Genomic DNA, 23,985 nt, shown 5'->3' with positions numbered 1-23,985 from the left:
GCTGAAACTGCTTGTCAACCCCTGATGGCATCTGTGACAGCCTCTAAATAGCTTATACTTTGGGATATATTCATATCCTCATGACCTTTCCTTTTTGTTCAAGGTACTGCATCGAATTCATGCATTCAGTGCTGTTAGACTGTGGGAAGGAGGCAAAATGGGTTTTAGTAAGCCAAGTTCCATGGTACAGTGAATGAATGCATAACTGGGTTTGGGTTTACCAAAACCATAAGCTCCAAGGTCATCTTTACCCCACACATAGCTGCTGGAACACAGATCACATTGGTGCCAAAATGCATTTGAGTGGATGTGTGTTGCCAGTGCCTTTAGCTTGGTTTGCAGTCAGGGGGCTTGGCTTGCAGGCTTGGCCGGTGGTAGCCACAGAGAAACAGCAGCCAGTGAAGGGCCTGCTGGCACATGTCAGAAATGTCACATTTCTGAGATTATCCTGCATGGTGAAGCTGCATTTTCAGCACGTCATTTATCACTGCTCAGGGTTGGAAAAATGGGCTTTGTCCAAGAACTCACTCCCATCTCTGCTGGTACCTGTGTCTTCAAATGTGTGTGTGTGTGTGTGTGTGAGAGAGAGAGAGAGAGAGAGAGAGAGAGAGAAAGTGAGAGAGAGAGAGAGGTTGTGGATGTCTTAATTCTAACAGAAGAAGATTTCAAGTAATCTTGGGCAGTGCCAAAGCTATAAAGGGGAGTGGAGAGTCAATCAGACCCAGCCCTCACGTTGGCTCCGTTCCTTCAGCTGCATCTCTCAGAGGGCTATAAATCTGGTTTTTGCTTGTCCATTTGGCTTCAGGCCATTTCATCCGTTTTTTGTGTAACAGGAACTGGACAGGAATGGAGAGCTGACGGGGTGCCAGGATCACCAGGATGGATGGGTAGCTGGATGTAGAGACATGTCACAGTGTGTGTGTGTGTGTGTGTGTGTTTGTGCGTCCGGACCATCTCAGCAGCCTCTATTCTCAAAGCTTTGATGGCCAGGCCTGGGGAGAGTGATGATAAATGACCGCTTTCCTGTAATTTACCTTTAGGAGGATGGATGGCGTGGGCCTGTTTGGTTAGAGGGTGGGGAGAGGAGAGCAAGAGGGAGATGAGGAGAGAGCAGACTGGAGGTGAGCGACGGGGGGAAGGAGGGCAGAGAAAGAGTAGGGAGTTTCCTGCTTTGGTCCTGACTCTGGAGTTGGGTTTCCTCAGAGGTAAGGTATACATTTGAGTGTGTGTGTGCCCCACTGTTTATTTACAGAACTTCAGCTCTTACTCTATTCATGAAGAAAGGAAGCCCATCTACCCAGCGCTGTGCCGCTTTACGTCCTTGTCTGCCCCATGATACTCTGAGTGGAAACACTCCACGTACAGTCCTTTACGGCTGAGGCTGCTGTAAGGGAAGTGCTTACTCTATGTGAGCATCTTTTCCAATGGGTTACACTGTATACCTATGGAATACACTCACACAGACACACACACATAGACACTGGGACTGGGCGATATGGATAAAATCAAATAGGACATCTTTGACTGAGTACCTCAGTATCGCTATTTTGATGATATTGGCTGGATGACAATTGATGCTTTCATATGATATCCACACACACACACGATTTTTTGGATATGATGACCAAGCAGGTAGAGACACATAATAGAGCACCTATCATATTACTGTGATGCAGCCTTTAAAATCAGGAGAAGACAGGACTTAAATATCATGATATACAAAACCCCAGACGACATTCTAGTCAAATATGATGATGTTGACGTAATATCAAGTATCTCCCAGCCCCGAATACACACACACACACACACACACAGACAGACAGCTTTGATGTCATTTAAACAGATAAAACCGAAGACTGTTGTTCAAAGGACAATCAACACGAGATAATCAACACACAGGTCATTAACTAATAATTTATTTTTTTATCCTTTAAGATTAAAAAGTCAGTGGTTCATTGCCTCAGAGGAAAATGTACAAGGAAGACTTTGATATAATAACACAAGTGATGAGCAGGGCTGGCTTGAGGGAAGAATCCCTTTGTTCCCCAAGAAAGGCAGGTGGACAGTGTTTGCATGAGTTATTCCCAGACTATAAATGTAACAAAGCAGAAGGCGTGTGGGGTTGGTTGTGTCGATTACCATCTGTAGACCTCTATGGGAGAAGCAGAGGGTCCGATCAGCCCGTGTCACATTTTACTCAGTTCTCTCTCAAAGACATTTACAATCGGGCTGTTGTCTGGAAGCTACATAAAACTAAGGGGAAATACATTCTGTGTAATACTCGAACCACATCTTCTGGTGGCGATCACAAAAGCATATGTTTCTGGTTTCTACATCCATATAACATCATCTGGTTTGTACATCCATACACGTGAGTCATCTCAGGCCAAGTGACGCTTTTAGAAAAGACAACATAAATGGCAGAGGCAGTTCAGTACATATTTACAGCATTAAAAATGTGTCAAGCAAAGGAAATGTGCTGATGGAAGTGAAACAGAGGGAATAAGAGTCGGACGAGGAATTTGTAAATAATAATCCTTCTTCACGAGTGATAAAAAAAACTCAATGCAAATCTTTAACAGTGGCAAAACTAAGAATCAGCTTCACTCCCCCAGATGTTTGCTTTGCACTTTCGATTCATGTGCATCTCATCATTGCTTTACTCAGGTATGTTAATTAGACACACACACATACATATACACACATACACACACACACACACACCTGTGAATGGTATAAATACTGTGAAGGGGGAAACAAAGGCCTCAGTTCCACTGCCAAGCTGTTGGGCTTGTTAATGTAAAACGACAGGGAGGCTCTCCCCATGAGGTTTACTAAATAGCTTTCACGAGGGGCTGAGCTTCACCCCCCACATCCCCACCCCCTAAAAAACATCTGGCTCACTCCAAATTCTTATCTTTTTTCCAATATTAAGGGTGGGCAAAAAAAAAAAAAAAAAGAAAGAAAGAAAACTGGAAAGCAAACAGGAAACAAGACAGCAAGCCAAGCGGCAAAGTGTGATTCCGCGCTGGTGCAATGTGGACTGAGAGGGCGGCACGGACACCGCGGTAACCCCCGAAAATCGTTTTAGGGGGTCGCGCACAGAGCCGAGTGCTCTCGCGGGCACGTAATTCGAATATCCATCATAGAGTCTCACGCCATACTCACATACCAGGGCGAGGAGACTGGCGCTACTGTAACACCACCTGTTTGACAGGCTGCTGCGGACAGCCAACGCATAAATAATTGACTGTTTGGTTCTGCATTTTTGTGAAATTCCATCTGTGGGAATTCTGCTCTGGGAAAAGTACAGTGCTGTCAAAACTTAAATGCTTGCTCTTTTCCATCTTTGCGATTGTGTTTCATATGACCATTTTTAGAAAGCATGGTGGGAGATGCACATGTTGGCTGTGGCTTGGCTGTGGATCGTCCAGCCATTTATGCTTATTAGACTGACAGATACATGGGACAACCCACAACCACTGGCGCTTATAGCCCTAAACAACATCCGGCCCCGCTCAGAGCTGCCTTAATAAAATGTCAGCTCTCTCTCGGTCTACATTCTTGGGCTTGACGACATCATTTCACAAACAGTTACAATCAGACAATATTCCTGTGCGAGCGTGCTCTTCACAGTTTGACATACATTCTCTGAAGAAGTGAAAACAAGAGCTACAGTGCGGTGCAGTCTGCCTGCTGGGGACTTTTGGCCGCCTCGCTCCGTGCCGTCACTTATCTAAGACACTGAAAACACAACATGCAAAATGGGTTAAAAAGGGAGGCTGGGGTGGGTGGTGGCGGACGCAGAGAAGAAGAGAAGAGGAGAGACACTCTTGGAGGAATGACAAACCAAACATACCGCCGCAGCCAGAGGAGCGTAACCACTAGCTAGCATGACATGCCTGTCAGCGTGCTCACTGCTACACCAGCTTGATGTGTCCCCTCAAACTTGTGTGTTTATCTTGTACTCTATTTAAATAAATTGTAATGTGCTTTACAAAATGAAATAACAGCAAAAGGCAGATAGAAAGCTTGAGAGCAACCAGACCGGTTTCTCTGTGGTTTTCGCTGGTCCTGACTTCCATAGTCTCTTAATTGAATTTAAAAACAGACTACGCTTATTTGGCACAGGATGACAGAGGCTGTGTTAGGTTAGGCCAGTGGGGGAAGATGACTTGGGAAGTTTTCCTTTGGATCGTGATGCTGACATTGGTTTAGTCCTTGCTCTGCTCACTGTAAATTTTGCTTTGCTGAAAAAGATGGACCAGAAAAAAACCACAAACATGCAAACATAACAAAGCACATGAAGATTGAAATATAATATTCTCACATCATAATACAATCAGTGAGCACTAACTTTCCAGCCTCATTCATTTTGTCAATATAATCTAGAGAAAAACATGAATATGTTGTTTATTCAACTTTGTTTTCTTTTACTGCATGAAAAGGAACTTGTTTCAATCTCTTATTTTTGGCAAGCAAAAGCCTGCCAGTCACGAAACACATCATAAAAAATGGTCAAATATTTAAAGACAGAAAATGACACTGGCCATACAGTGACATCTGGACGGCCGCTTTTACCCAAACAATGGAATATATAATCCATTAGACAAAAAAATCTCCTTGGAAATATGGGTATTGTTCTGAAATACCAGCTGTTTGTCCACTCTGCAGAGGCTTCCTTTCAGAAAAATGACACAGCGATGAGTCACATTGGTGATGAATGACTATTTGAACCCCTCATGATTTGGGACTAGTGGTGGAAAGGTGCAGCTCATGAGGCCTGGGATTTGACTGTCACATGCCAAAAAGGTCTTCTCTGCTTGAAAGTAAATGTAAGGATCTATTTCAAATAAGGAGCTGGACTATGGAGATAGGAGGTAACCACATGGTGAAAATAATCTCTCCTATGAGCAGTGACATCAAATATCTGCAAGTATGAGAGTCTGCATAGGCAGTTTATTCTGTGAGGACTGTCTGGTGGCAGCAGCAGTGGTGGTGAGACTGAGGTTTGCTGTGGAAAATGTCCCTGCAAAGGGAGCCCTTGGGTCCTCATGGGGCAAGAGTTTTTTTTTTTTTTTTTTAGTTACAATGGATCCTGATCCATAGAGGTTGCTGCAAAGGCCTGGAACAAATAGGCCCATTCTGTATGAGCAATTTAACAGCAAAATGTTGACAGGTGGTCAGATGGCCCATAATCTCAGCTCATGTTGATTAAGGCCGAGTTTGTTTCGACAATGAAACGGGAGGAAGCCAAGCTGAGGGTGTGCAGTTTTGTCCTATGATGGGTTGCAGAGTGGTGTTGCGCCACGCTGAGATCAGTCAATCTCTCTGATGTGATAAGCTTTGTTGATTAAAATCCTTGGAGGAGAACAGGAAATGTGGTAGTTCTGAATGGATGTACTGGTGGCAGGAGAAAATCAGTGTGGGAACAGGAGGAGGCTGGCGGTCACGGGCAGGTAGTTGGGGGAAGAGTGGACATTTTCACTGTCGTTGTCGAGGGAGGGAATGGCGTCTGCTTTCGTCTACACTTCATACCCTTTTTAATGGTCCCTTTTTAAGGCAGACCAATTTGAAAAAAAGACAAGTGACATTTCAATGACAAAACTTGAAAAATAAACAGGAAAATAATTATACAATATACACAAAAAGTGGTCCTTAAAACAGGTAAGGTACATGCAGTCTTTGTAATGTGCAGTGTCCCCGTGGTGGAGGAAAACAATGGATTCAGCGGAAGGAGAACAAAGGTACATGTGTATCCTATCCTGCCAAATATCTGAGGACTAGGAAGGAGATCACTGGGTTCATGACGGTGGGTGATGTAGTGAGAGGCGCGGATAGATGCTGCTTTCCCATCACGCTTTGCTGCACTTGCCCTTCTTTTCTTTACGCTGGAACTTCCGCAGGCGCCGCGTCCAAACGTCCCTCCACTGGATCACCAGGCTGTTCTTATCGGCCACCAGGCCCACGCGCTCTGCCCCAGGATTGGTGGCCCCTCCTCCAGGCCCGACCCCTGGACCCGCCCCTGGGCCGGTTCCACCCTCGCTGCCACCCATCACCAGGAAGCGTTTGCTCATCTGGATCTTGGGACATTTGCAGGCGAGGTCCTTCATGTGGATCCACAGGATGTTGTCGCCACGTTTCAGGGGCTCGCCGCGGCTCTTGTACACAGACACCACGCTAACCGAGAACTTGGCCCAGTCGCCCACCGTCTCCATGTCGAGCACGTTCACTTGCACCGCTGGGAACGCATTCACCAACAAACAAACAAACAAACAAACACACAAAAAATCAGGTCTGTATTCTTCATTCTCTGTTGTACTTTGGTCATTGATTAATCTGATGATAACTGATAACTGATGATTATTTCCAGTATCTCACCATAATCCTTCTTGCAGTATTTCTTCATGTTGATCTTCAGGTTGCCCTTCACTGGTTTGCAGTAGGACTCACAATCTGCAAAACAAAGACAACCAACATTAGCGTATGTGAGACAGGAGAGATATAATTCTGTTCTGTTTCTTACGCTGACATTGGGAACCATTTCACACATAATGAAACACATACACTTGACATCAGAATTGTTATAAGGCAGCATTTTGAGACAATTTCACACATACAGACCATTTTGTGGTAAGATTATGGGGTGTTTAAAATAATGACACATCTGTAATACAAAGTAACATTGTAAGCAGTTAAGCAGCACATGCACTCATCCACATAGACATAAATCACTATGTGTTCAAACAGTTGCACTGACAACTGCAAACTGGAGTTTGTGCACATGCATGCTGGTCAGGGTAAATAAAAAATATTAACATTACTGAGGAGATATCTGAATTTTATTTACAATTTAGATTTATGTTTCAGTTTAGTTTACATTTTAAAACTAGGTTTGTTATTTTTTATTTGTATTTTTTTTTAGGTGTTTAGTTTTAGTGGTTTTTTTTTTTTTTTTTTTTTTTTTAATGAGTTACATTTTAAGCAAGCATTGTATCAATGTCAAGCTGGAGGTGTCCAATTACACACAAAGACAGTGTGCTAAATATTTGGAAAATTTCATTAGGGATGGTTACCAGTCAATTGATAATGAATATAGGTTTTATCCATTTCTAGATGATTCATCCATATGTCATTTGCTCTTTGATCAGAAATTAATTAAAACAATATATTTTAGACCTATAGTCTTTATTTTTGCATTATTTGCTTTTTATTCTTAATAACTAGTTTTATTCATATATAATGATCTTGTGGTGCAAAAACAAGTGTGTGCGTACTAACATATATTCATGCACACAGTGAAGTAGCCACTAACACTGGCGAAGGCTCCAAGGGAAACTGGAGCTGGTTGGACGTGGGACAGTGCTGGGTTTGGTCTGGCTTTTGTGGGCTAAAATGCAAACTCTGACAAATCACACATAAAACCCTCACAACAACCAGTGCTGGGAGACAAGTGAAACATACCAGAGAAGAAAAACTGTTCGGCTTGACATGTTTTCTGGGGTCTTGAGAAAAGACAGAGCGTGGTGGAAGCAGTCATGGTTGGATGGATATGAATAGAGCTTGGCTGCCACCGTGACGAGTGAGACCACACACTGGCCAGTTGACCTGAACTGACCACTCGTAGGTGGAGCTGCCAATGATGAGGTGTTACAATTATGATTGTGACAGTTAGAATGGACCTCTTGGCTGAGACACCAACCTTACATCTCTTTATTCTACTGACTCCTAGCACCAGTTGCTACTCAGCTGTGGTTTGACTCAGTCTTTATTTACCTAGGAAAGGGCATCTTTTATAGATCGGCCCTGGTTCACACATTAACACCGATTTAGGTGGAAGAGCTCACCAACAGACTTGCTGCACTGGACCGATTACGGAGTGCAGTGCCCAGCTCAGTGACAGCTCGTTCACACACCCTGCCCTGATTTTCCTTATGCAGGATCTGAACCAGCGACCTTCTCACCACAGGCTCACTTCTCCAAACTCCAGGTCACCTCCATCCAAAGATTTACAGCGACACAGAATGTGCAGATTTTTGTCTCTGCACAGCATCGCACACTAACTTTCAAAAGCTTAAGTCCAACACTGGGCTAAAATAAAAGCTGTTCACTAAAAGACATAGATTCATCATTACTAATTAGTTTACAGTGTAACTCTTAGCTGGGGAGAGAAAGCATGGGCACAGATGTCACTGAGACAAGAAAATACTTATGGTAATCAACACAAAGCACAATGCATCCAACCAGTACCGATATCTATTTTAAAGAATTCATCGATTACCAATATGGCAGTCGATATAGTGAATTTTTGCCATTTCATATTGGTGCATATCAGTCATATTGTTGGCCAGTATTGGCCCACAATATCAGCAGACTGATATATTGGTACTGATTACATCCAGTATATCTTGCGAGTTTTACCTACAATTGGAGACAAAAACACTTGAAATCACAAGTTTTGAAAATGAAGCTGTGCCAATCCTTTTATTGATCAAGCAATCACAAATTCAGAGGTATGACTAAGTTGTCTAGCAAGACAAATCAGCATGTATGAGAAGGTAGACATCATTCACTGGACATCCTCTTGAGCCACAATGCCTCGATCTGCTGCGAACGGGCTGAGCATTGAAAAGAAAGACGAACCATGTAAAACGGAAAATACTACGCAGTGTGTGTTACAAATCTGTAGCCCAGTTTTTCCTGACCAAATTGAAACCATAGACTGGATATTTGAATCAGGGCTTTAGTTATGCAGCCACTGGTACTGGAGCCGTGCCTAAGAGACAAGTGGTCACCGACAATCATTAGCTACACTCTACTGTATCTGACAAGATGCCACTGCTTTTACGAACCATTGAGTTTTGGATCTGCTTATTTCATTACCTAAAATTTAGGGAAGGGCACAAGTTTATAAAAACTGATGATCTGACATATTCTCAATGTACAGTAATACCACAGAGGTCATTTTCCTCTTGCATGTTGAAGGGACACACGGAAAGCCAACCATGACACCCTCTTGGACTGTCAGAGGCATGAAATTGAAAAACCACAAGCTGGTAACTCGGCTGGTATCTGTGGTCAAGCCTCTTGTTGCCTTCAAAAGGAAAATCATTCAGTCGTACCCGTTTCCAAAGCAAACCAAATAAAAGTGATTGCTGTACACGAATTGGCCCAATTAGACAAAAAGAAAAAAAAGCTGTGTGAGAGAGAAATTCCGCTTTCTGAGTTGCATGAGAGCGAGGGTGTTGCGTCGCTCGTTTTTCGGAGAAGGACGGATGGAGCAATGGAAGGAGGGCAGGAGGAGGAAGGAGCAGGGGGCCGAGGAGCCCGTAAAAATGTCCAGGAGGCTTGGCTGTATATCAGAGTGCCGGAGATTTTATTAGCAAGAGAGAGAGAGGGAACAGGAGAGACAGAGCAAGAGTGAGTGAGAGAGAGAGACAGAGGGAGAGAGAGAGTGAGAGAGAGAGAGAGAGAGAGAAAAGACAGCAGCTTCCAATAACCCCGTGACAGGAGGAGGTTAAAAAAACCCTGAGTGTAGGTGTGGATGTGGAAGGGTGCAGAGGTGTGCGTGTGGATGGATTTGTGTGTGTTTAATGTTCTGTACATCATTCACTGGGTTTAAATTTGATGTTAAATATCATAGAGGGCATGTGAAAGGCCTTTTTCATTATGAGCGAGCGAGCGTGTGGTTTCATTTTCAGATCGTTATCGTTTAAGTGTGCATGCATGTGTGACATGCGTGCATTTGTATGTGATGTAAGTGTATGGATTCCATTAGATCGCTGTCATTTAAAGTGTGTGTGTGCGTGTGTGTGTGTGTGTGTGCATGTGCAGTATACAGTGGCTAGCCTAGAGGTATCAGTGGTGAAATGCTGGCTGGGGGCCAATGTGTGTTTTCCCATGAAGAGTCACTTACTGCTGGCCGTTCACCTGGAAAAGCTCTCGGTGAATCGGCCATTGACCCAGAAGACCGGCGCGCTGAAAACGAGCACAATTGCCTCCAGGACTCCGGTTGCCCTTGTTCCCTGCAGCCCCTTTCACTGCGCCATGACAAGGACAAATTGCATCCACCGCCCCTCGCACAAAAAAACATTTTGGGCCTTTAGGTTTCGGATGGCGAAGTTGGTTCTATGGCAGTTTAGTGAGGAGAATGATGGGGGAAATGCTCTGGTGTGTTTGGTAGTGCCCGAGGTGAATTGGCGATAAACAACGCTTGTGTTTCTCAGACTCCGCAACATTTTCCCAGGGAAGTAAACGCAAAAAAAGGGCTAGACTGAGTTTTCCCTTTCTTTCTTCCTTTTTTTTCTTTTTTTACAAAAAAGGCCCAAGTGACCAAATGATGCGAGAGAAAAGGGAAAACCTTTAATGAGGAAAAGAGTGGCAAATGTGACATACTGATTAGCCTGCACTATCACTTATTTCGTTTATTTTATAGCATTAGGTTGTGTGGATGGCTTTTCAGTGGTTATGCTGACAGACTACTTGCAAAACCTAGTCTTTATCTTGACAATTTTCTTGTGCTTTCGATGTTAGTATTGGCTGTCATCATCGCATACCCTTACAGACATCTCCACCCATGCAAGTTGTCGTCCAAAAGAGCCTTTTACCCTGAGCTTTCAAAACAGAATTAAGTCTTTGTCAAAAAAAAAAAAAAAAAAAAAAAAAAAAACGTGTTCAGAATACTGACGTGAGGTGCCGTTTGCAAAGTGGGAGGTATGATTTGTGAGGTAGGTGCTGATATATGCTATAAACCCACTAATGAATCAACATTTCCAAATCAACACCGCCACTCAAATCAAACGGGAACTGAATGAGAAATAAGAGTAGGGTAACTGACCGGAGCCTAAATTGGAGAGAGAGAAGGAACAAATCTAAAATCATTCCCCCCAGTCAGCTGCCAACACTCTTTTCACGCCTAAAACTCTCCCCCTCACTGTAAGTCTCCCAGCTGAACTGCAACTAATCACCTCTGCTGCGTGCCCACCGGCCGTGGGTTTAAGCCGAAGCTATACTGTGAGCACAGTGAGGCCCCTCTAACTCACGGCCACTGGTAGGAAGCCCATGCCAAAAACACAGGTTTTTAAGACAATGGAAAAATTCTGCCGGCTCCAAAACACTCATTCGCTTTGCAGCACATCAAATGGGAGACCCACCCTCCATTAATATTTATCCCACATCTTAAAAACCCAGCCCAAAAATTGTTTTTGTTCCTCATGGTAGTTATGGGCGAGGTCTTCATAGTTTGCACTAACCTGCCGGTTCCTCTGTGCTGCTCACCACAGCTGTGGGGTTGACCACGGGGATTTCTGAAACACACACAAGAAATACAAAATAATGTTACTGGCACAATTTATATCCATACCTTCAGTGAAGACGTGGTGAAACTCACTGTAAGTCATTTGGCTGCGTGCCTGCTAAATGCACGAGTGGCCAGACAAATCCATTATGTCTGAATTCATCGAAATCAATTTCAAAACATGGGCATGGGAAGGCTGTGAAGACAAATGCTGAATATATTGATACAAGCACAACAAAATATGAAGTGTAAGCTAAACCAGTAAGGAAAAAGGAGGGGTAGGAGTGAATGCACCTCTCACCAAGATGGGCCAATGAGGGGAAAATACCAGTGTTGTCTTACAGTAAAGTTTGGATTGTGACATATGTCAGCTATGCACACAAAAACACATGCACACATGCTAGACAAACACAGCAGACTGACAGCAATACTTAGAGGTGGTGAGAGGGAAGACAGGCTCAAATAAACCATTGCATTCCACGGATTAATGCGATGGTTTGAGTGTCACTTTTATGCTCTGGGATTAACTGGATGGAGTATGAGGGGAAGAAATAATGGAGGCTAGGAAGAGGAGGGGGACTAAACATTATCTAACTGTGGTGTTGTGTTGGTTGCATTATGCAAACCTTAATGTTTGGATAAAGCACTGTAATCAGAAGTCTGCACACTTAATAGGTCTAAGAACATGGGTGTAGCTGATTCTTTGTGGTACACTGAAATAAAATGGAAAGGTGGACGCACTAGATTAATGCTTTTCTTCATGGTGTCCTCCCCTACCAGACGCTTGGGTTAACACTGTTGTGTAATCTCTATGCAAGTATGTACAGACAGATGGGCAGATGGCAAGGGGGCAATTTTGGTTGGAGCGTCTTGAGACAGATGCAGCCCTCCCTCGCCGTGCCCGCTGGCTAAACCAAAGAGTGCCTCTCGCTTGTGGAATTCCTCCAGGATTTCTCTGCTAATCGTATGCAACTTTCCAATACAAATGCTAATGCTAACAACGGGCCCTCTACTTTTACCGTAAATAGACTTACTGGAACGCCGGCTTAGCGTCCGCTCAGAGAATCTGCTTTTGATTGGAGTTCGAGGTTGAGGGTTTGAACCAAGTTAATGGGAGATGGGGGGGTGGTGGGGCTGAGGGGGGTTTTTTTGGAAAGCTGTTTTGAGGCACAAGCGGCGGTTGTCTCTTTCTGAAATTATGGACACCCCCGCCAACAAAAACAAACAAGGGCGCTGAGCTTGGTCAAGGCGGGAGCAGCTGCTAGAAGCCACTCTGAGGCCTTATGCCCTCGTGGCCACATCTTGTGAAGACAGGGAGATGATAAAAGGGAAATTCAGATGAGGGCGGCTGCCATCATACTAATTGGCTGCTTAAATGGCCTTGTTTTGTGTCTTGGGGGCCAGCAGGGCCTCACTGGGTGGCGAGATGCCCACTCAGGGACTAGCAGAGGCCTTATTGACAAACGCAGATTTCACTGACGCGACTCGTGATGGACCCAAATGTGTGCATGTGCCATGAGCAAACACCCATGCTTAAACACACGCATACACACAGACTGCCCTCCTTGTTCTCATTGGATGGTTCAGTGGTGCTCAAACAAGCGGGGTCTGCCATCCATGACCACAGTTGTTTTCTCCTCCTTGCCCCTTCGCCATCTGCTCCGGAGCTGCATGTGAGAGAAACAACATGGCACTGTGTGACACGGCGTGGCAGGGCCCAGCACGGCACCGGGTGGCGTGGCATGGTTCGCTTTGGTGGAGGCTGTCTTGGCGAGTGTGTGAGAGAGTGTGCCGATGCGTGCCCGTACCGCCTGGCACACAGTGTGGTGGAAAGCTGCCCTCTGTTCCACATGTCTGCATGTGCCGGGCCACTGGCATATTTCATAACCAACCCGCACACGCAAACACAGACAGGCATACACAAACACACACAAATACCCCTATCACACAAAATCAATAAGACGATGTTGTCGACACACACTACACATCAACTAGAACACATACACACACACATCCTGTCCGACATCTTATAGTGTAGATCAAGTTGAACAACAACAACAGTCAAGTCAAGGGGTTACATCCTGGTTTGAAAGTTTTTGGCTACTGTCTGAGAAATCATCACTACATTTATAATCAAAACTGACAAATAGATCTAAGTCTGGTAAGCAAAACAAATGTCATTTTTTGCCAATCTTTGTCAGGAAAATCTGTGTTGTTGCCCTGTTTTCTTTTTTTTTTCTTTCTTTCTGTAGCTTCTGACAGTTGCCATTACTTAAACTATGTCCTGGTTTGAGTTCCTCAGAGGACTCTGATTGGTCCAACTGTTTGGTGACTTCAGATGACAGTCTGGCTGGAGTGTGCCCAACCAGATGGTTTCACCACTCGAATGAAAGTGAGCCAGATCAGCTGGCAGCGCAGTGTTACTGTCTATCCTCCTCGTGCAAGTCAACATGGATACAAACCAACCCTTGCTGTCAGACGCTGGTGAAAAAACACACATTAGCACTGGTAGTTGCATTAGTGGCCCCGACTGAGTGTGTGCTTATTTGTGTAAGTGTATCTTCTGTTTTGGTCCCTGATGGCAAAAGCAGGACAATGGCTTCCAGAGCAACACACACTGCCCAGCCTCTTACACAGAAACACATGTACTGGCGATTCCATTACCAGGCTGAAGAAATGGAGCAGTGTGAGGTATCAATCCGCTATCCAGTGAGAGTTTGTACACAGTGTGCGTGTGTGTGTGTGTGTGTGTGTGTGTGTGAGCATCACTTACTGATACATGGTGCCACAGGTGAGCGACTCTGCTGGTAGCCCTTGGCACAGCGGTTGCAGGTGATGCCCGTGACTCCGTCCTTGCAGGGGCACTGGCCCGTGGTCTGGTTGCATGTCTTGCCTGCTGCACCCACCGGGTGGCAGTCACAGGCTGGGATGGGGGTGGGGAGAGGTGTAAATGAGGGAGGGAGGAAAGGGAAAGGGATTGTGATGAGGAGGGAAGCAGAGGAGAGGGAAAGCAAATATATTAGATGTTAATTCCCCTCCAGTTGAACCGCTCATAAAAATTTGCTGCCAAGATGACACAACTGAAATTCTACAGAGTCTAGGCAGTGCAAGGAGTGAAATGTTGTGATCTTCTGTCATTGACCAGCAGGCAAGGAGCCTCAGTCAGCAGATATGAATCAGGACTAAGTGTTCAGCTCAGGATGTCAGACTATCAGAGTAAAGCAGCCTCTTCTCCTGCCTGCCTCTGGCACTCTGGATTCCCCGGTCGCTGTTAGTTTTGAGGACGTGGCATAGGTAGAGAGTGTGTATTCATATTCACAAGAAGACAACAGGTGACAGGAAAACCGACAGAAAGGCTGACTGAAGTAAAGCGAGAGGATGGGTGGTATTATGTATAATGCATGACTGTCAGGAGACCTAGAAAAGGACGCTGTGCCTTCCTCTGCCCTCTGCTTGTGTCCGGTCTCCTAAGTGCTGCGTTGAGGCTGGTGCCTTGTATGACACATGCTCTGCTGTTTCATCACTTCCCGAAAATTCAGCCGATGCACAGCAAATGCCAACAGCAACAAGCAAGGCTCGGGTCACCTCGCTCCGCCGAGAGGTTTATGAGTTTTGCTGGTTCTAGGCAATTTATCCGAGCCACCTTAAGCAATGTAGGGCTTTTCTCTGTTTTAAGAGCTGTTAAATACGAGGCCTGGCCTGTTGGTCTGACGCATTTTAGGAGAGGAGAGGAGAGGACAGAAGAGAAGAGAGGAGAAGAGAAGAGAAAAGAAGAGAGGAGAGGGAAAGAGAAGAGAAAAGAGAAGAGAGGAGAAGAGTCTCTGCTGTGCTCATCAGCATAAACAACAGCGAATGTAACCAAACTGTGGTCACTCCACCTCTCTCCACCTCCTGTAGGAAAACAGACGTGTTCTTTGAGTAATAAACACACACTTAACATTTCACAGCGGTCCGACTAGACAAACATGTCATTTGCTGACACACAAAACCAAACGCACAACTTTAACATCCTCTTGTACGGTCTTAAAGAGTGTAATGGAATGATTTCACTCACTGGCTCAAATTTTTCATTCTCTGTCTGGAGTGAACACAGTGCCAGCTAGTCTCCTTAGAGTGATGCCCAAATTTATTGAAGAAAAATGGTCCTTTCTTTTCTTATTCACTGGCACCTGGATGAAAAAACCTGGCTAGCCACCAAACATCAGGGGAACACACTCCCTTTTCTACATAGTTTCATTTCATTAATTATTTGGAAAACAAGCACATGCTATTGCAAAATTACTAAAGCAAACGTAGTGTTACTGGCCTGTAACGCGATAGCTGTAATTGTCCAAGTTTATCAAGATACGACATGAAAGGCCAAAATTACACAAAGGGGAAAAACCCTGTAACCCAACAGTTTGCGATAGGGCTTGCCAGAGATGTGCAGCTGCTAACATGCCACGGTTTCTTCCCAACACTTGGCCAAACTATGAATGTTTTTGCTTATGCCGGCTGTGTTTTTGCTACCACAACTATGGAGAGTCTGAGGAGCTTGCCACCTGTTGACTGAGTGACGGGAGCGGTTAAAAGATAGGTGGTGAGCGGTGGGGGTCGACTGAAACTAACCCAAGAGACACCATGTGTGCTTGGCGGCGGGACAGGGAGGGCTGGTCTGCAGCTCTGATCTTCACAAACTCAGTTGCCTTTCCCAACAAGACGGACAGGTCCACAGGTGTCAAAGTGGCTAAGCTCTGTTTGAAGTCGCGCATGCAAACGTAAATCTGATGCCTCAGCATCCATGCAAAATCCCCACCACCTGATGCACACTGGCTCACTCAGGAAACTCAAGCTTTGATGACATTGGGTAAGAACTCTGGCAGCGTTATATGTCTGCATATAGCAGAGTATGATGTATAGCTGGTGTGAAGGTCATGGGTCAAGTCAACAAGGCATCAGGTATTACTTTGTTCCTGTCACTCCGTGCCAACCATGTGACCTATATCATCACCCCCCCCCAAACAAGCCAAACCTCCATTCATCAGCCATAGCCTCAGCCCCTGTCCCTGTTTCCAGGTGCTTCAGAGTCCACGGCCCATTTGGGAATTTCTGGCATTCCTAGATCTTGTGCCTTAGACGTGTTAATGAAACCCAGCTGATTACAGCACTAAAACAGTGGTATGGGACTCATAGCCATACATCATAGAAGAAAAATCATTGCCTGTGATCTTATATCATAGTCAGTCTCTCATATTGCAAAGAGTAAAATTTATAAATCTCAAAGAGGCATAAACCTCTCAAACTCATGAATCAGGACTATATATTTGAGAATAACTGAAACATTATTCTAGGCATTTTTTCAGCCTTAATCCAATAGAGATTTGTGCAGAGCTTTATTCTTGCCTGTGGAAATATGTCCATATCAAAGCACACTGTGTTTGAACACTGAGGATAAAGAGGCAAAACTGACCTCCCCTGTTACTCGATCTGTCTGGTAGAAGTCTGGTGTCGGTCTGTCATGCCTGCCTTGGACATGGCACAGCAGGAGGAACGCCATTGTTTGGTGGTTAATCCATTGTTAGCCTGATCAATGAACAACATGGGCAACTGGCATTAAGTCATCAGTCAATCCTATGTAAACTTTTGAGCCAAAGTGCTTATTTAACAACAGGCGGCGTGTCTGCGATCACAGTCAGTTTGGACGAGATGAGAGTAATGTTAGAGGTTCTCGCTTCCATTCAAAACAAACATGAGGTTGTTAAGACATCAGAGTTTACTGCCAATGTCCACATTGTTCAGTAAACAACTAACGACTGCCAGATCTGAATGGGCTGGGGAGAGGTGGGGAGGTGAAGGGGTGTCAATCTCCACCCCCTGCTCTCCTCCTCGAATTGGCTTTCTGAAGTTTTATGTGCAGGGGCTTGGGCCAGTTAAGAAGCAGTAAAAATGTCTTCAGATGTTGATGACTTTTCAAGCCTGTGTGACTGCAGACGGGACAGGCGCTGCCCTGGGATTTGTAGTCTTTTGACAGGCGTTTGTTCACTTTAACTGATTAGTGTTGCTCTATAAGTGCGCAATCTTCACGATTCAAAACCAATTCTTTTTCAGGGGACATTAGCATTTTTTCCATTTAAGAGCTATTACCGCTGTCAAATACAGTGTGTAAAAGCTGAGAGGCTGAAGCTGTCAAAGGACGGGCCCTAGGCTGTACATCTCGGTGACATCACAGATTAAACTCTTGATTTTCTGGCTTCTAACTTTGGGAGGAAGGTGTTCATGTTCACATAAATACTGGTTAAACGGCAGTGGTGTTCCCCCTTTAGTGATGTTTTTACACCGCTTTGGGCTACTTGATATATTATTCACTTATGAATTGAACATCACCTAAAGGATTAGATTGTGAAACACTCTTTTTGTCTGCGTTTTCTGACACCCAAGATCTGCATCTCCTACTTCAGAAGCTGTGAACATCTGAGACATGCAGCCGGTGTGGTTTATGTTGGCCGGTGCTGCTTGACGTGCACTATGGCCTCAATTTCAATGTCTTTTATCGATGTTCCTTGTGGCCAATGCATACCAGCGGCACAACAGACACTTGGACTCACATAAAAAACCCTGTATATTGAAGGCCTCATATACTGTGGCTGGGCCATGTGCTGACTGTGCCTGTGGTGATCGGCGAGTTTCTTTAATTTTGCTGACTGTTTTAATGCTTGTGACACCGTAAAGGGCTCGTGGAGAGTGGCAGAGGCTGCTGCCTGGGTTTGTGTACCGGAGCATTGGAACCCTGCAGAGCTCCCTTTGAGCCGGGACCTTGGTACTAAATAAGGAAGGCTGTGTATGCGTGTGTGTATGGTGTATGTGGGAGGTAGATGGTGGGGGGGTTGGGGGCGGGGATCGGGTGGGTAGGGGGTGAATACTTCTCATATACTCCTCAGATTGTGTATAGACACCAGTCTACAGAGCGGGTCTGATTGGAAACAGACATGGCCTATTCCTGCTCTTATAGCTGCTATTGCCCCCAGCCCTCCCTGCTGCTGCCTCTCCTTTAGAAAACACCTGTATTTTATTGTCGTAACTCCACTTCAGACGTGACACTCACCCCCTTCAGCCATACTGCACCTCCGACCCTTATCCTGACCCTGACACATGGACACAGAGATATACAATCGCACCGTGTGAAGATGGGGAGGATGATGAACTGAAGGCGGACACAGGCCAATTGGAAAAAAAAAAAAAAGAAAATCTAAGACCTCAGAGAAAGAGACGGGTCTTAAAAGCCCTGTGTGGCACGGTGAGATGAGTCAATCTTCAGAAAGTGAGGGAGTTTAAGGAGGTGAAGATGATGGTTACAAAGAATGGACTCAAGAAAAGAAGAAGACGGAGAGAGTGAGTGAAGGGGGAAAGCAAGGGAAAGAGACAGGTCCTTAGAGGTTGTGGGATAGTTCTAATCAATCACAGTGCCAGCTGCCCAAATTAAAGGCTATGTGAATGGGAACTTTCATTTCCGTCACACCTGGGGCCTTTGACAGGAACTGTGATAAACTTTTTAGCACCTGATCACTGGCGTTTGATGAATACTATAGTGAATGAAGCACTTCCAGGCATCATGGGAGATGAGGGAAACATTTGATACAGGGGGCAAACATTTTTAACATTGTCCTTTACCCCTTTTCGACAACAGGAGCTGTACAGGGCAACTCTTTTGAGGAACTCGGCGCCTTCACCCCTGTTTCCACAAGAGGAATCAGTCCTCCTTTTTGTCCTGAGGTTTGAGTTTCTGGACCCTAAAAGAGTCCCTGACACTGAGGTAAAACTCCTGATAACTGCATTTATCAGGGTTTTAGATATGTATGAAACAAGTGCTGTGCAAATTTCATTACTGCCATTTTTAAAAACAAGATTGAGTGCTCACATACAAGATTTTTAATTTTTTTTCTATCAAGAGATTGTTTTTGCCTAATAACTGCGAGAAAAATACATTATTTGTCTCTGTTTGTGATTACATACTATGTCACAGTTGATCTCCATTACTTTACAAAAAACTTTTTAGCTCTTGCTTTTCTAGCAACCTCAATAACAACTTTGACCCCCATGTATTTCTTTTCCAAAACCAAATACAGCATCAAATCAACACATACGTATATAAAATTCATGAACATGACAACAGCTTTCTTCAACTCTAAAACCCTCTTAAAAGAAAAAAACACAGGAACTCTGGCAACTTTTGGCAGAAAAGGGGCACATGTTAGCATTGTGGCAGCCTTCAGTATTTCAGTGTTTTAACAGTTCAGATATTCTGCCTGGTCAATCATTTAGCCAAGTGACTAAGTTTTCAGTTATGCGACCAAGTCACAGTGGACTTTTTGCTATTATATGATGAATGGTTCTGCATCTCAGCACAACTAACATACAGCAGCATGATATCATGCCACTGCGAGCCTACTGGTGTACAATTACATCTTGGGTTGCCTGCAAAAGGAAAACTGAGTGGAAGCCAGTGGGAGATTCTCTCCATGAAGTTTGAACCAAAGGCTCTTCACGGCTATGAGCCTTGGCAGTTTTCACTATTGCCATTGTTTGGAATTCTCTGGAAGTGATCCTTTACCTTAATTAGAATCAACGGGATTAAAAAAACACCTCACCTCTGCTATTGATTTGAACATTTCCCTGAGCAACAAGGATAGGAAGCTGGTGTTGTTCTTGCAATGAGTCCAGCTACATGTGAAAAATGCCTCTAGTATATTATCATGCTGAAAAATATTCACTGCAAATGTGAAACATTCCAGGGGCAAAATACATTTTTCCATGAGAAATGCCTTGGTCAAGTGATAATATTATGTGGTTTGTGGTGTGGGGAAACATTAAGAGGGGCTGCCAGAAAAGCTTTAGGCATAGCATCAATTAGTTTCTCTCTGTTAAGATACCGCTATGGTGAAAATGCAGATATTTGTTTCTTGAGTGTTACCATGACCATGTCTGTTTCCAATCATAAGTTTTTATCCTTTCTTTAAGAAAGACAAAATTGGCTTTATGTTTACAAATGTATTAACAGGGTTATAATATTTATAATAGCATTGGTTTGCAAATTCACATGAACCAGTACAAAGCAATCTGCAAACATTTTAAAGCATTTTAAATACCATAGTGTCAAATAAACATGACATGAACACGGCCACAGAGCTTCAGTAACAATCCATGACATTTCCATGTAAATAAGTTTCCACTTTGTAACTCTCTGTCGTTGCCTGATAGAACCCAAGAATGAGCCCTGCTCATGAAAACATCTGCAACTGCTGTTCAACATCCGGTATCTGGTAGGTCTTTCCCAGAAAAAAAAAAAATTCCTCTGGTGCACACAAAATAATGCGTTTTATGTTTCCAGCAGCAGCAACAGTGGTTTCTTTGGAACTCACAGAAGAAGGACCGGGAAGTTATCATGAGTAATAAACGTGACTGAACAGACAAAGAAAAGAGCGACACCTACAGAAACTCAAACTTCATAAACAGAAAACTCAAGGGAACAGATGTCATAGACCCTGAGGAAGAATGTCACAGCTCACCCAAAATACAAAAAATATATTTCCTGATTACTCCTTGTGCAATCTGTCCATCCAGATAATTTCTGTGATTTGGCGAGGTTTCCAGTTTCCAGGTTTCCAGTCTGCTGCGATCTCTCCTGTCTCTTGGCACCCCAATACAATGAAGCTAGATGGGTATTCTTTGAGGAACTCAATCTATAAAAAGCTGTAAGTGGAAATTTCACACCAACAGATCTTCCCAGTGACAGTGACATGGGTAAACAGCAAAACCATAATCAGCGAGCCCTATTTCCTGTCAAACAACAGCAAACTGTATCTATCCGCTCTGAATTCACACTCCTTGAAGACAGGCAGACTGGAAACCTTGACGAATCCCCCAGAAACTATCAGGATGGATTGTTTGGATGGACTGGACTTGGAGTACGTGGGGAAATATCTTTTTTTTTTGTATTTTGGGTGTGATTTTTCCAGGGATTTTACCTTTGCAGGCTCGTCGGTGCGTGATGGGCCTGGCCATGTCTCTGTAAAAGCCTTCCTTACAGTAGTGGCAGTGTCGGCCCGCTGTGTTGTGGCGGCAGTTCATACAGACTCCTCCACTCTTCCTGCCCGACAGCTTGTACAGCTCCATGTTGAAACGGCATCGGCGGGCATGGAGATTGCAGTTACACGCTACACAGGGAAGAGGAGTGAGAACATGATCAGTTGTTTGACTGATGTGTGATAGCATCAAAAAAGGAGAAGAGCATGAAATTCACAAACTCTCTTATCTACAATACAAATACGATGAAGAGGTTGAGTCATGTTATAGCCTAGATTATCATATGGAGAATGTACTGCAGCAGCGGGTATGACACCGGGCATTAATATACTATAAGAGAACTGGAGAAATTTTCCAGCAAGGCGGTGCAATAGCGGTTTATAATTCACACTGCAGCTGTGTACTTGGCTGCTATTCAAGTACTCATCAATCATATGTGATATTTGCAGAGCTCATTTTCTCCATTTCATAATTAATGAATTCGGCCCATTAGTTATTAATCACTGGGAAGACAGGCATTAATTTCATGAATCACTGATGAGTACAGACTCATAAAATCTATTAAAAGCGAGCCATGTTCAGATAAAGGAATAGGCTTGAGCTAGCCGTCTTCTAAATGAGGCAAGCCAGAATATATGTGACGTGTGAAGTTAACCTATATCTCTAGGCGCTCTTTCCGAGCCTAAATTTAAGACCAGCTGGTTCCCTAATGCCTCTTTTGCAATGGGCTGACTGCATGAGCCATCAACCATGCTCACAAGACTCCTGAAGTCTTTCCACTGATTCCTCCATAAACCCCATTTCACCGATGTTCATATGTACTGATAAACTCCACGTTCTCTCATTACTCATTTATTCTGCATGTGGGGTTTGTGTTTGAGAGCTCTAATGGGAAACCTGCCCCACTTGTTTTTGTAGCAGAGTTTCATCCAGTCCCCTCTCCTGGTTAAATCAGAATCAGACCGTGGACCTAAAACTTGGCCACGAGTTCAAAGACGACTGTTACGGAGCCTGGTACCAGTTCAAAGTTATCCGCTGATAAACTAGTAAACAACAGCAAGGCCACGTGACCGAGAATGTCAACAGTTATGGTAACGGAGGATTATTAGAGGATCACAACAGAAGGTGATATTAATTATCTGTAATCTGCTGGGAGGGTGTTACGAGAAAATAGACTTCACTATCAATGGAAGTTTATAGTAAAATAAGCCACAACAATGATGAATAAGTAAAGACAGACTGGCTGAGGGACCAGGAGGACTGTGTGTGTGTGTGTGTGTGTGTGTGTGTGTGTGTGAAAGAGGTAGGGAGTGAGAGAGAGAGAGAGAGAGAGAGAGAGAGAGAGAGAGAGAGAAGGAGATGGATGTGGCAAACCTCATCCATCCCAATCACAGTTCCTGGAAACCAGGAAAAGTATTTGAAAATACTGTTTCACACAAGTTGCTCTCTCTTACACTCATCGTGCATGTGTGTATGTGTGTGTGTGTAGGTGTGTGTGTGTGTGTGAGTGTGTGTTTGTGTCTGTATGCCAACACATGTTTTGAGCATTGTGGGGAAACTATACGGTTCTACACTCACTTCTTTGCTACAGTCAAGGTCAGTTCTGCAATTACATGCAGCTCAATGACCTGCACCGTATCGAATCTGAGCTTTTTGCAACTGATCAAACAATTACCTTTAATAGCACGGTGATGGCTCCTTCACAGAGGAGGAACCACTTGAACGACAAACGTCAAGGGCAAGTCAATAATAAAAAAGTAATATGAGAGGAGTGCATAATATTAGCTGGAACTCTGCAGCTCCATTTATGCTGAAAGGGAAGCCTGGCACCAAGTTGGGAAAGAGGCACGATTTTCCCTGGTTACAGGCCCCGGAAAAAAAGGGGGGAGCACATTCCCAGACTGTTTCCCAATTCCATCTGGTTATTATGTGGCCCAATTTGTATGGAATTCTGCAGCTAATGAAATACTGTTATGGGTCCGAATCCCCATCGGAGTGCTGTCATTTCTATAGGGACTCCGCTGGATTTCATTGGTGTGCTCTTTGGTGCGCAAGGATTGGTGACTTCAAGACAAGATTTGACCTTTGACCTTTGATGCAGGTCCAAAGGAGATGTTTTTGCCTTTATATAGATGACATAGTGGTGTGGGATACAGGCGGGGTTTTACAAACAGAGCAAGTTCAAAGCCTTTTATCTTTAGTGTGGTCTTAAAGGAGTGATATGACTTATCCCTGCTGTAAAAAAAAAAAACCCAAAAAAACAGATATACCTAATTGGTCACACACTGTCTGAATAAATGGTTCATCCTGTGTGTGCATGTGTGCGTATGCGCTCGTACTTGAGTGTTGCTGTGGCTGCAGCCAGTGTGTATGTCTGTGTGTGTGCATGTGAACACCTAAACAGCCTGTCCAACTTCTTCTGAGGGGAATGTGACAAAGAACACACCAGCTCCAGTGAGTGGCTGGGCTGTTGGGGCGAGACTGAAGCGGGGGTCTGTGATTATGATCAAACGTCTCAAACACACACACAGCTGTGAGCACTTGTGTCCATTAACACCTTGTAGCAGAACATGAAAGCCATGGATCATTTTTTTCGCCCCAGATGAAATACCAAGGGCCCTCTCATGGCA

The 23,985-nt window shown here is 44.3% G+C and overlaps 1 protein-coding gene across 1 annotated transcript in view; it reads right to left on the bottom strand.

The window, feature by feature from the left end:
• Positions 1 to 5,019: 5,019 nt before the first annotated feature.
• The window catches only part of ntn2 (netrin 2), a 31,437-nt gene continuing 12,471 nt past the window's right edge, over positions 5,020 to 23,985 (bottom strand). The window contains exons 2-6 of the mRNA XM_030078723.1: positions 21,298 to 21,486; positions 14,070 to 14,219; positions 11,253 to 11,306; positions 6,382 to 6,456; positions 5,020 to 6,241 (exon numbers count right to left, since the gene is read on the bottom strand). Coding sequence (XP_029934583.1) covers positions 5,856 to 6,241; positions 6,382 to 6,456; positions 11,253 to 11,306; positions 14,070 to 14,219; positions 21,298 to 21,486 — 854 coding nt within the window. The 3' untranslated portion in view covers positions 5,020 to 5,855. The remainder of the gene's footprint in view (positions 6,242 to 6,381; positions 6,457 to 11,252; positions 11,307 to 14,069; positions 14,220 to 21,297; positions 21,487 to 23,985) is intronic.

Source organism: Myripristis murdjan, chromosome 19 (genome assembly GCF_902150065.1).
Source record: "Myripristis murdjan chromosome 19, fMyrMur1.1, whole genome shotgun sequence".
NCBI classification, from domain to species: Eukaryota; Metazoa; Chordata; class Actinopteri; order Holocentriformes; family Holocentridae; genus Myripristis; species Myripristis murdjan.
This window is presented reverse-complemented; position numbering and strand designations above follow the sequence as displayed.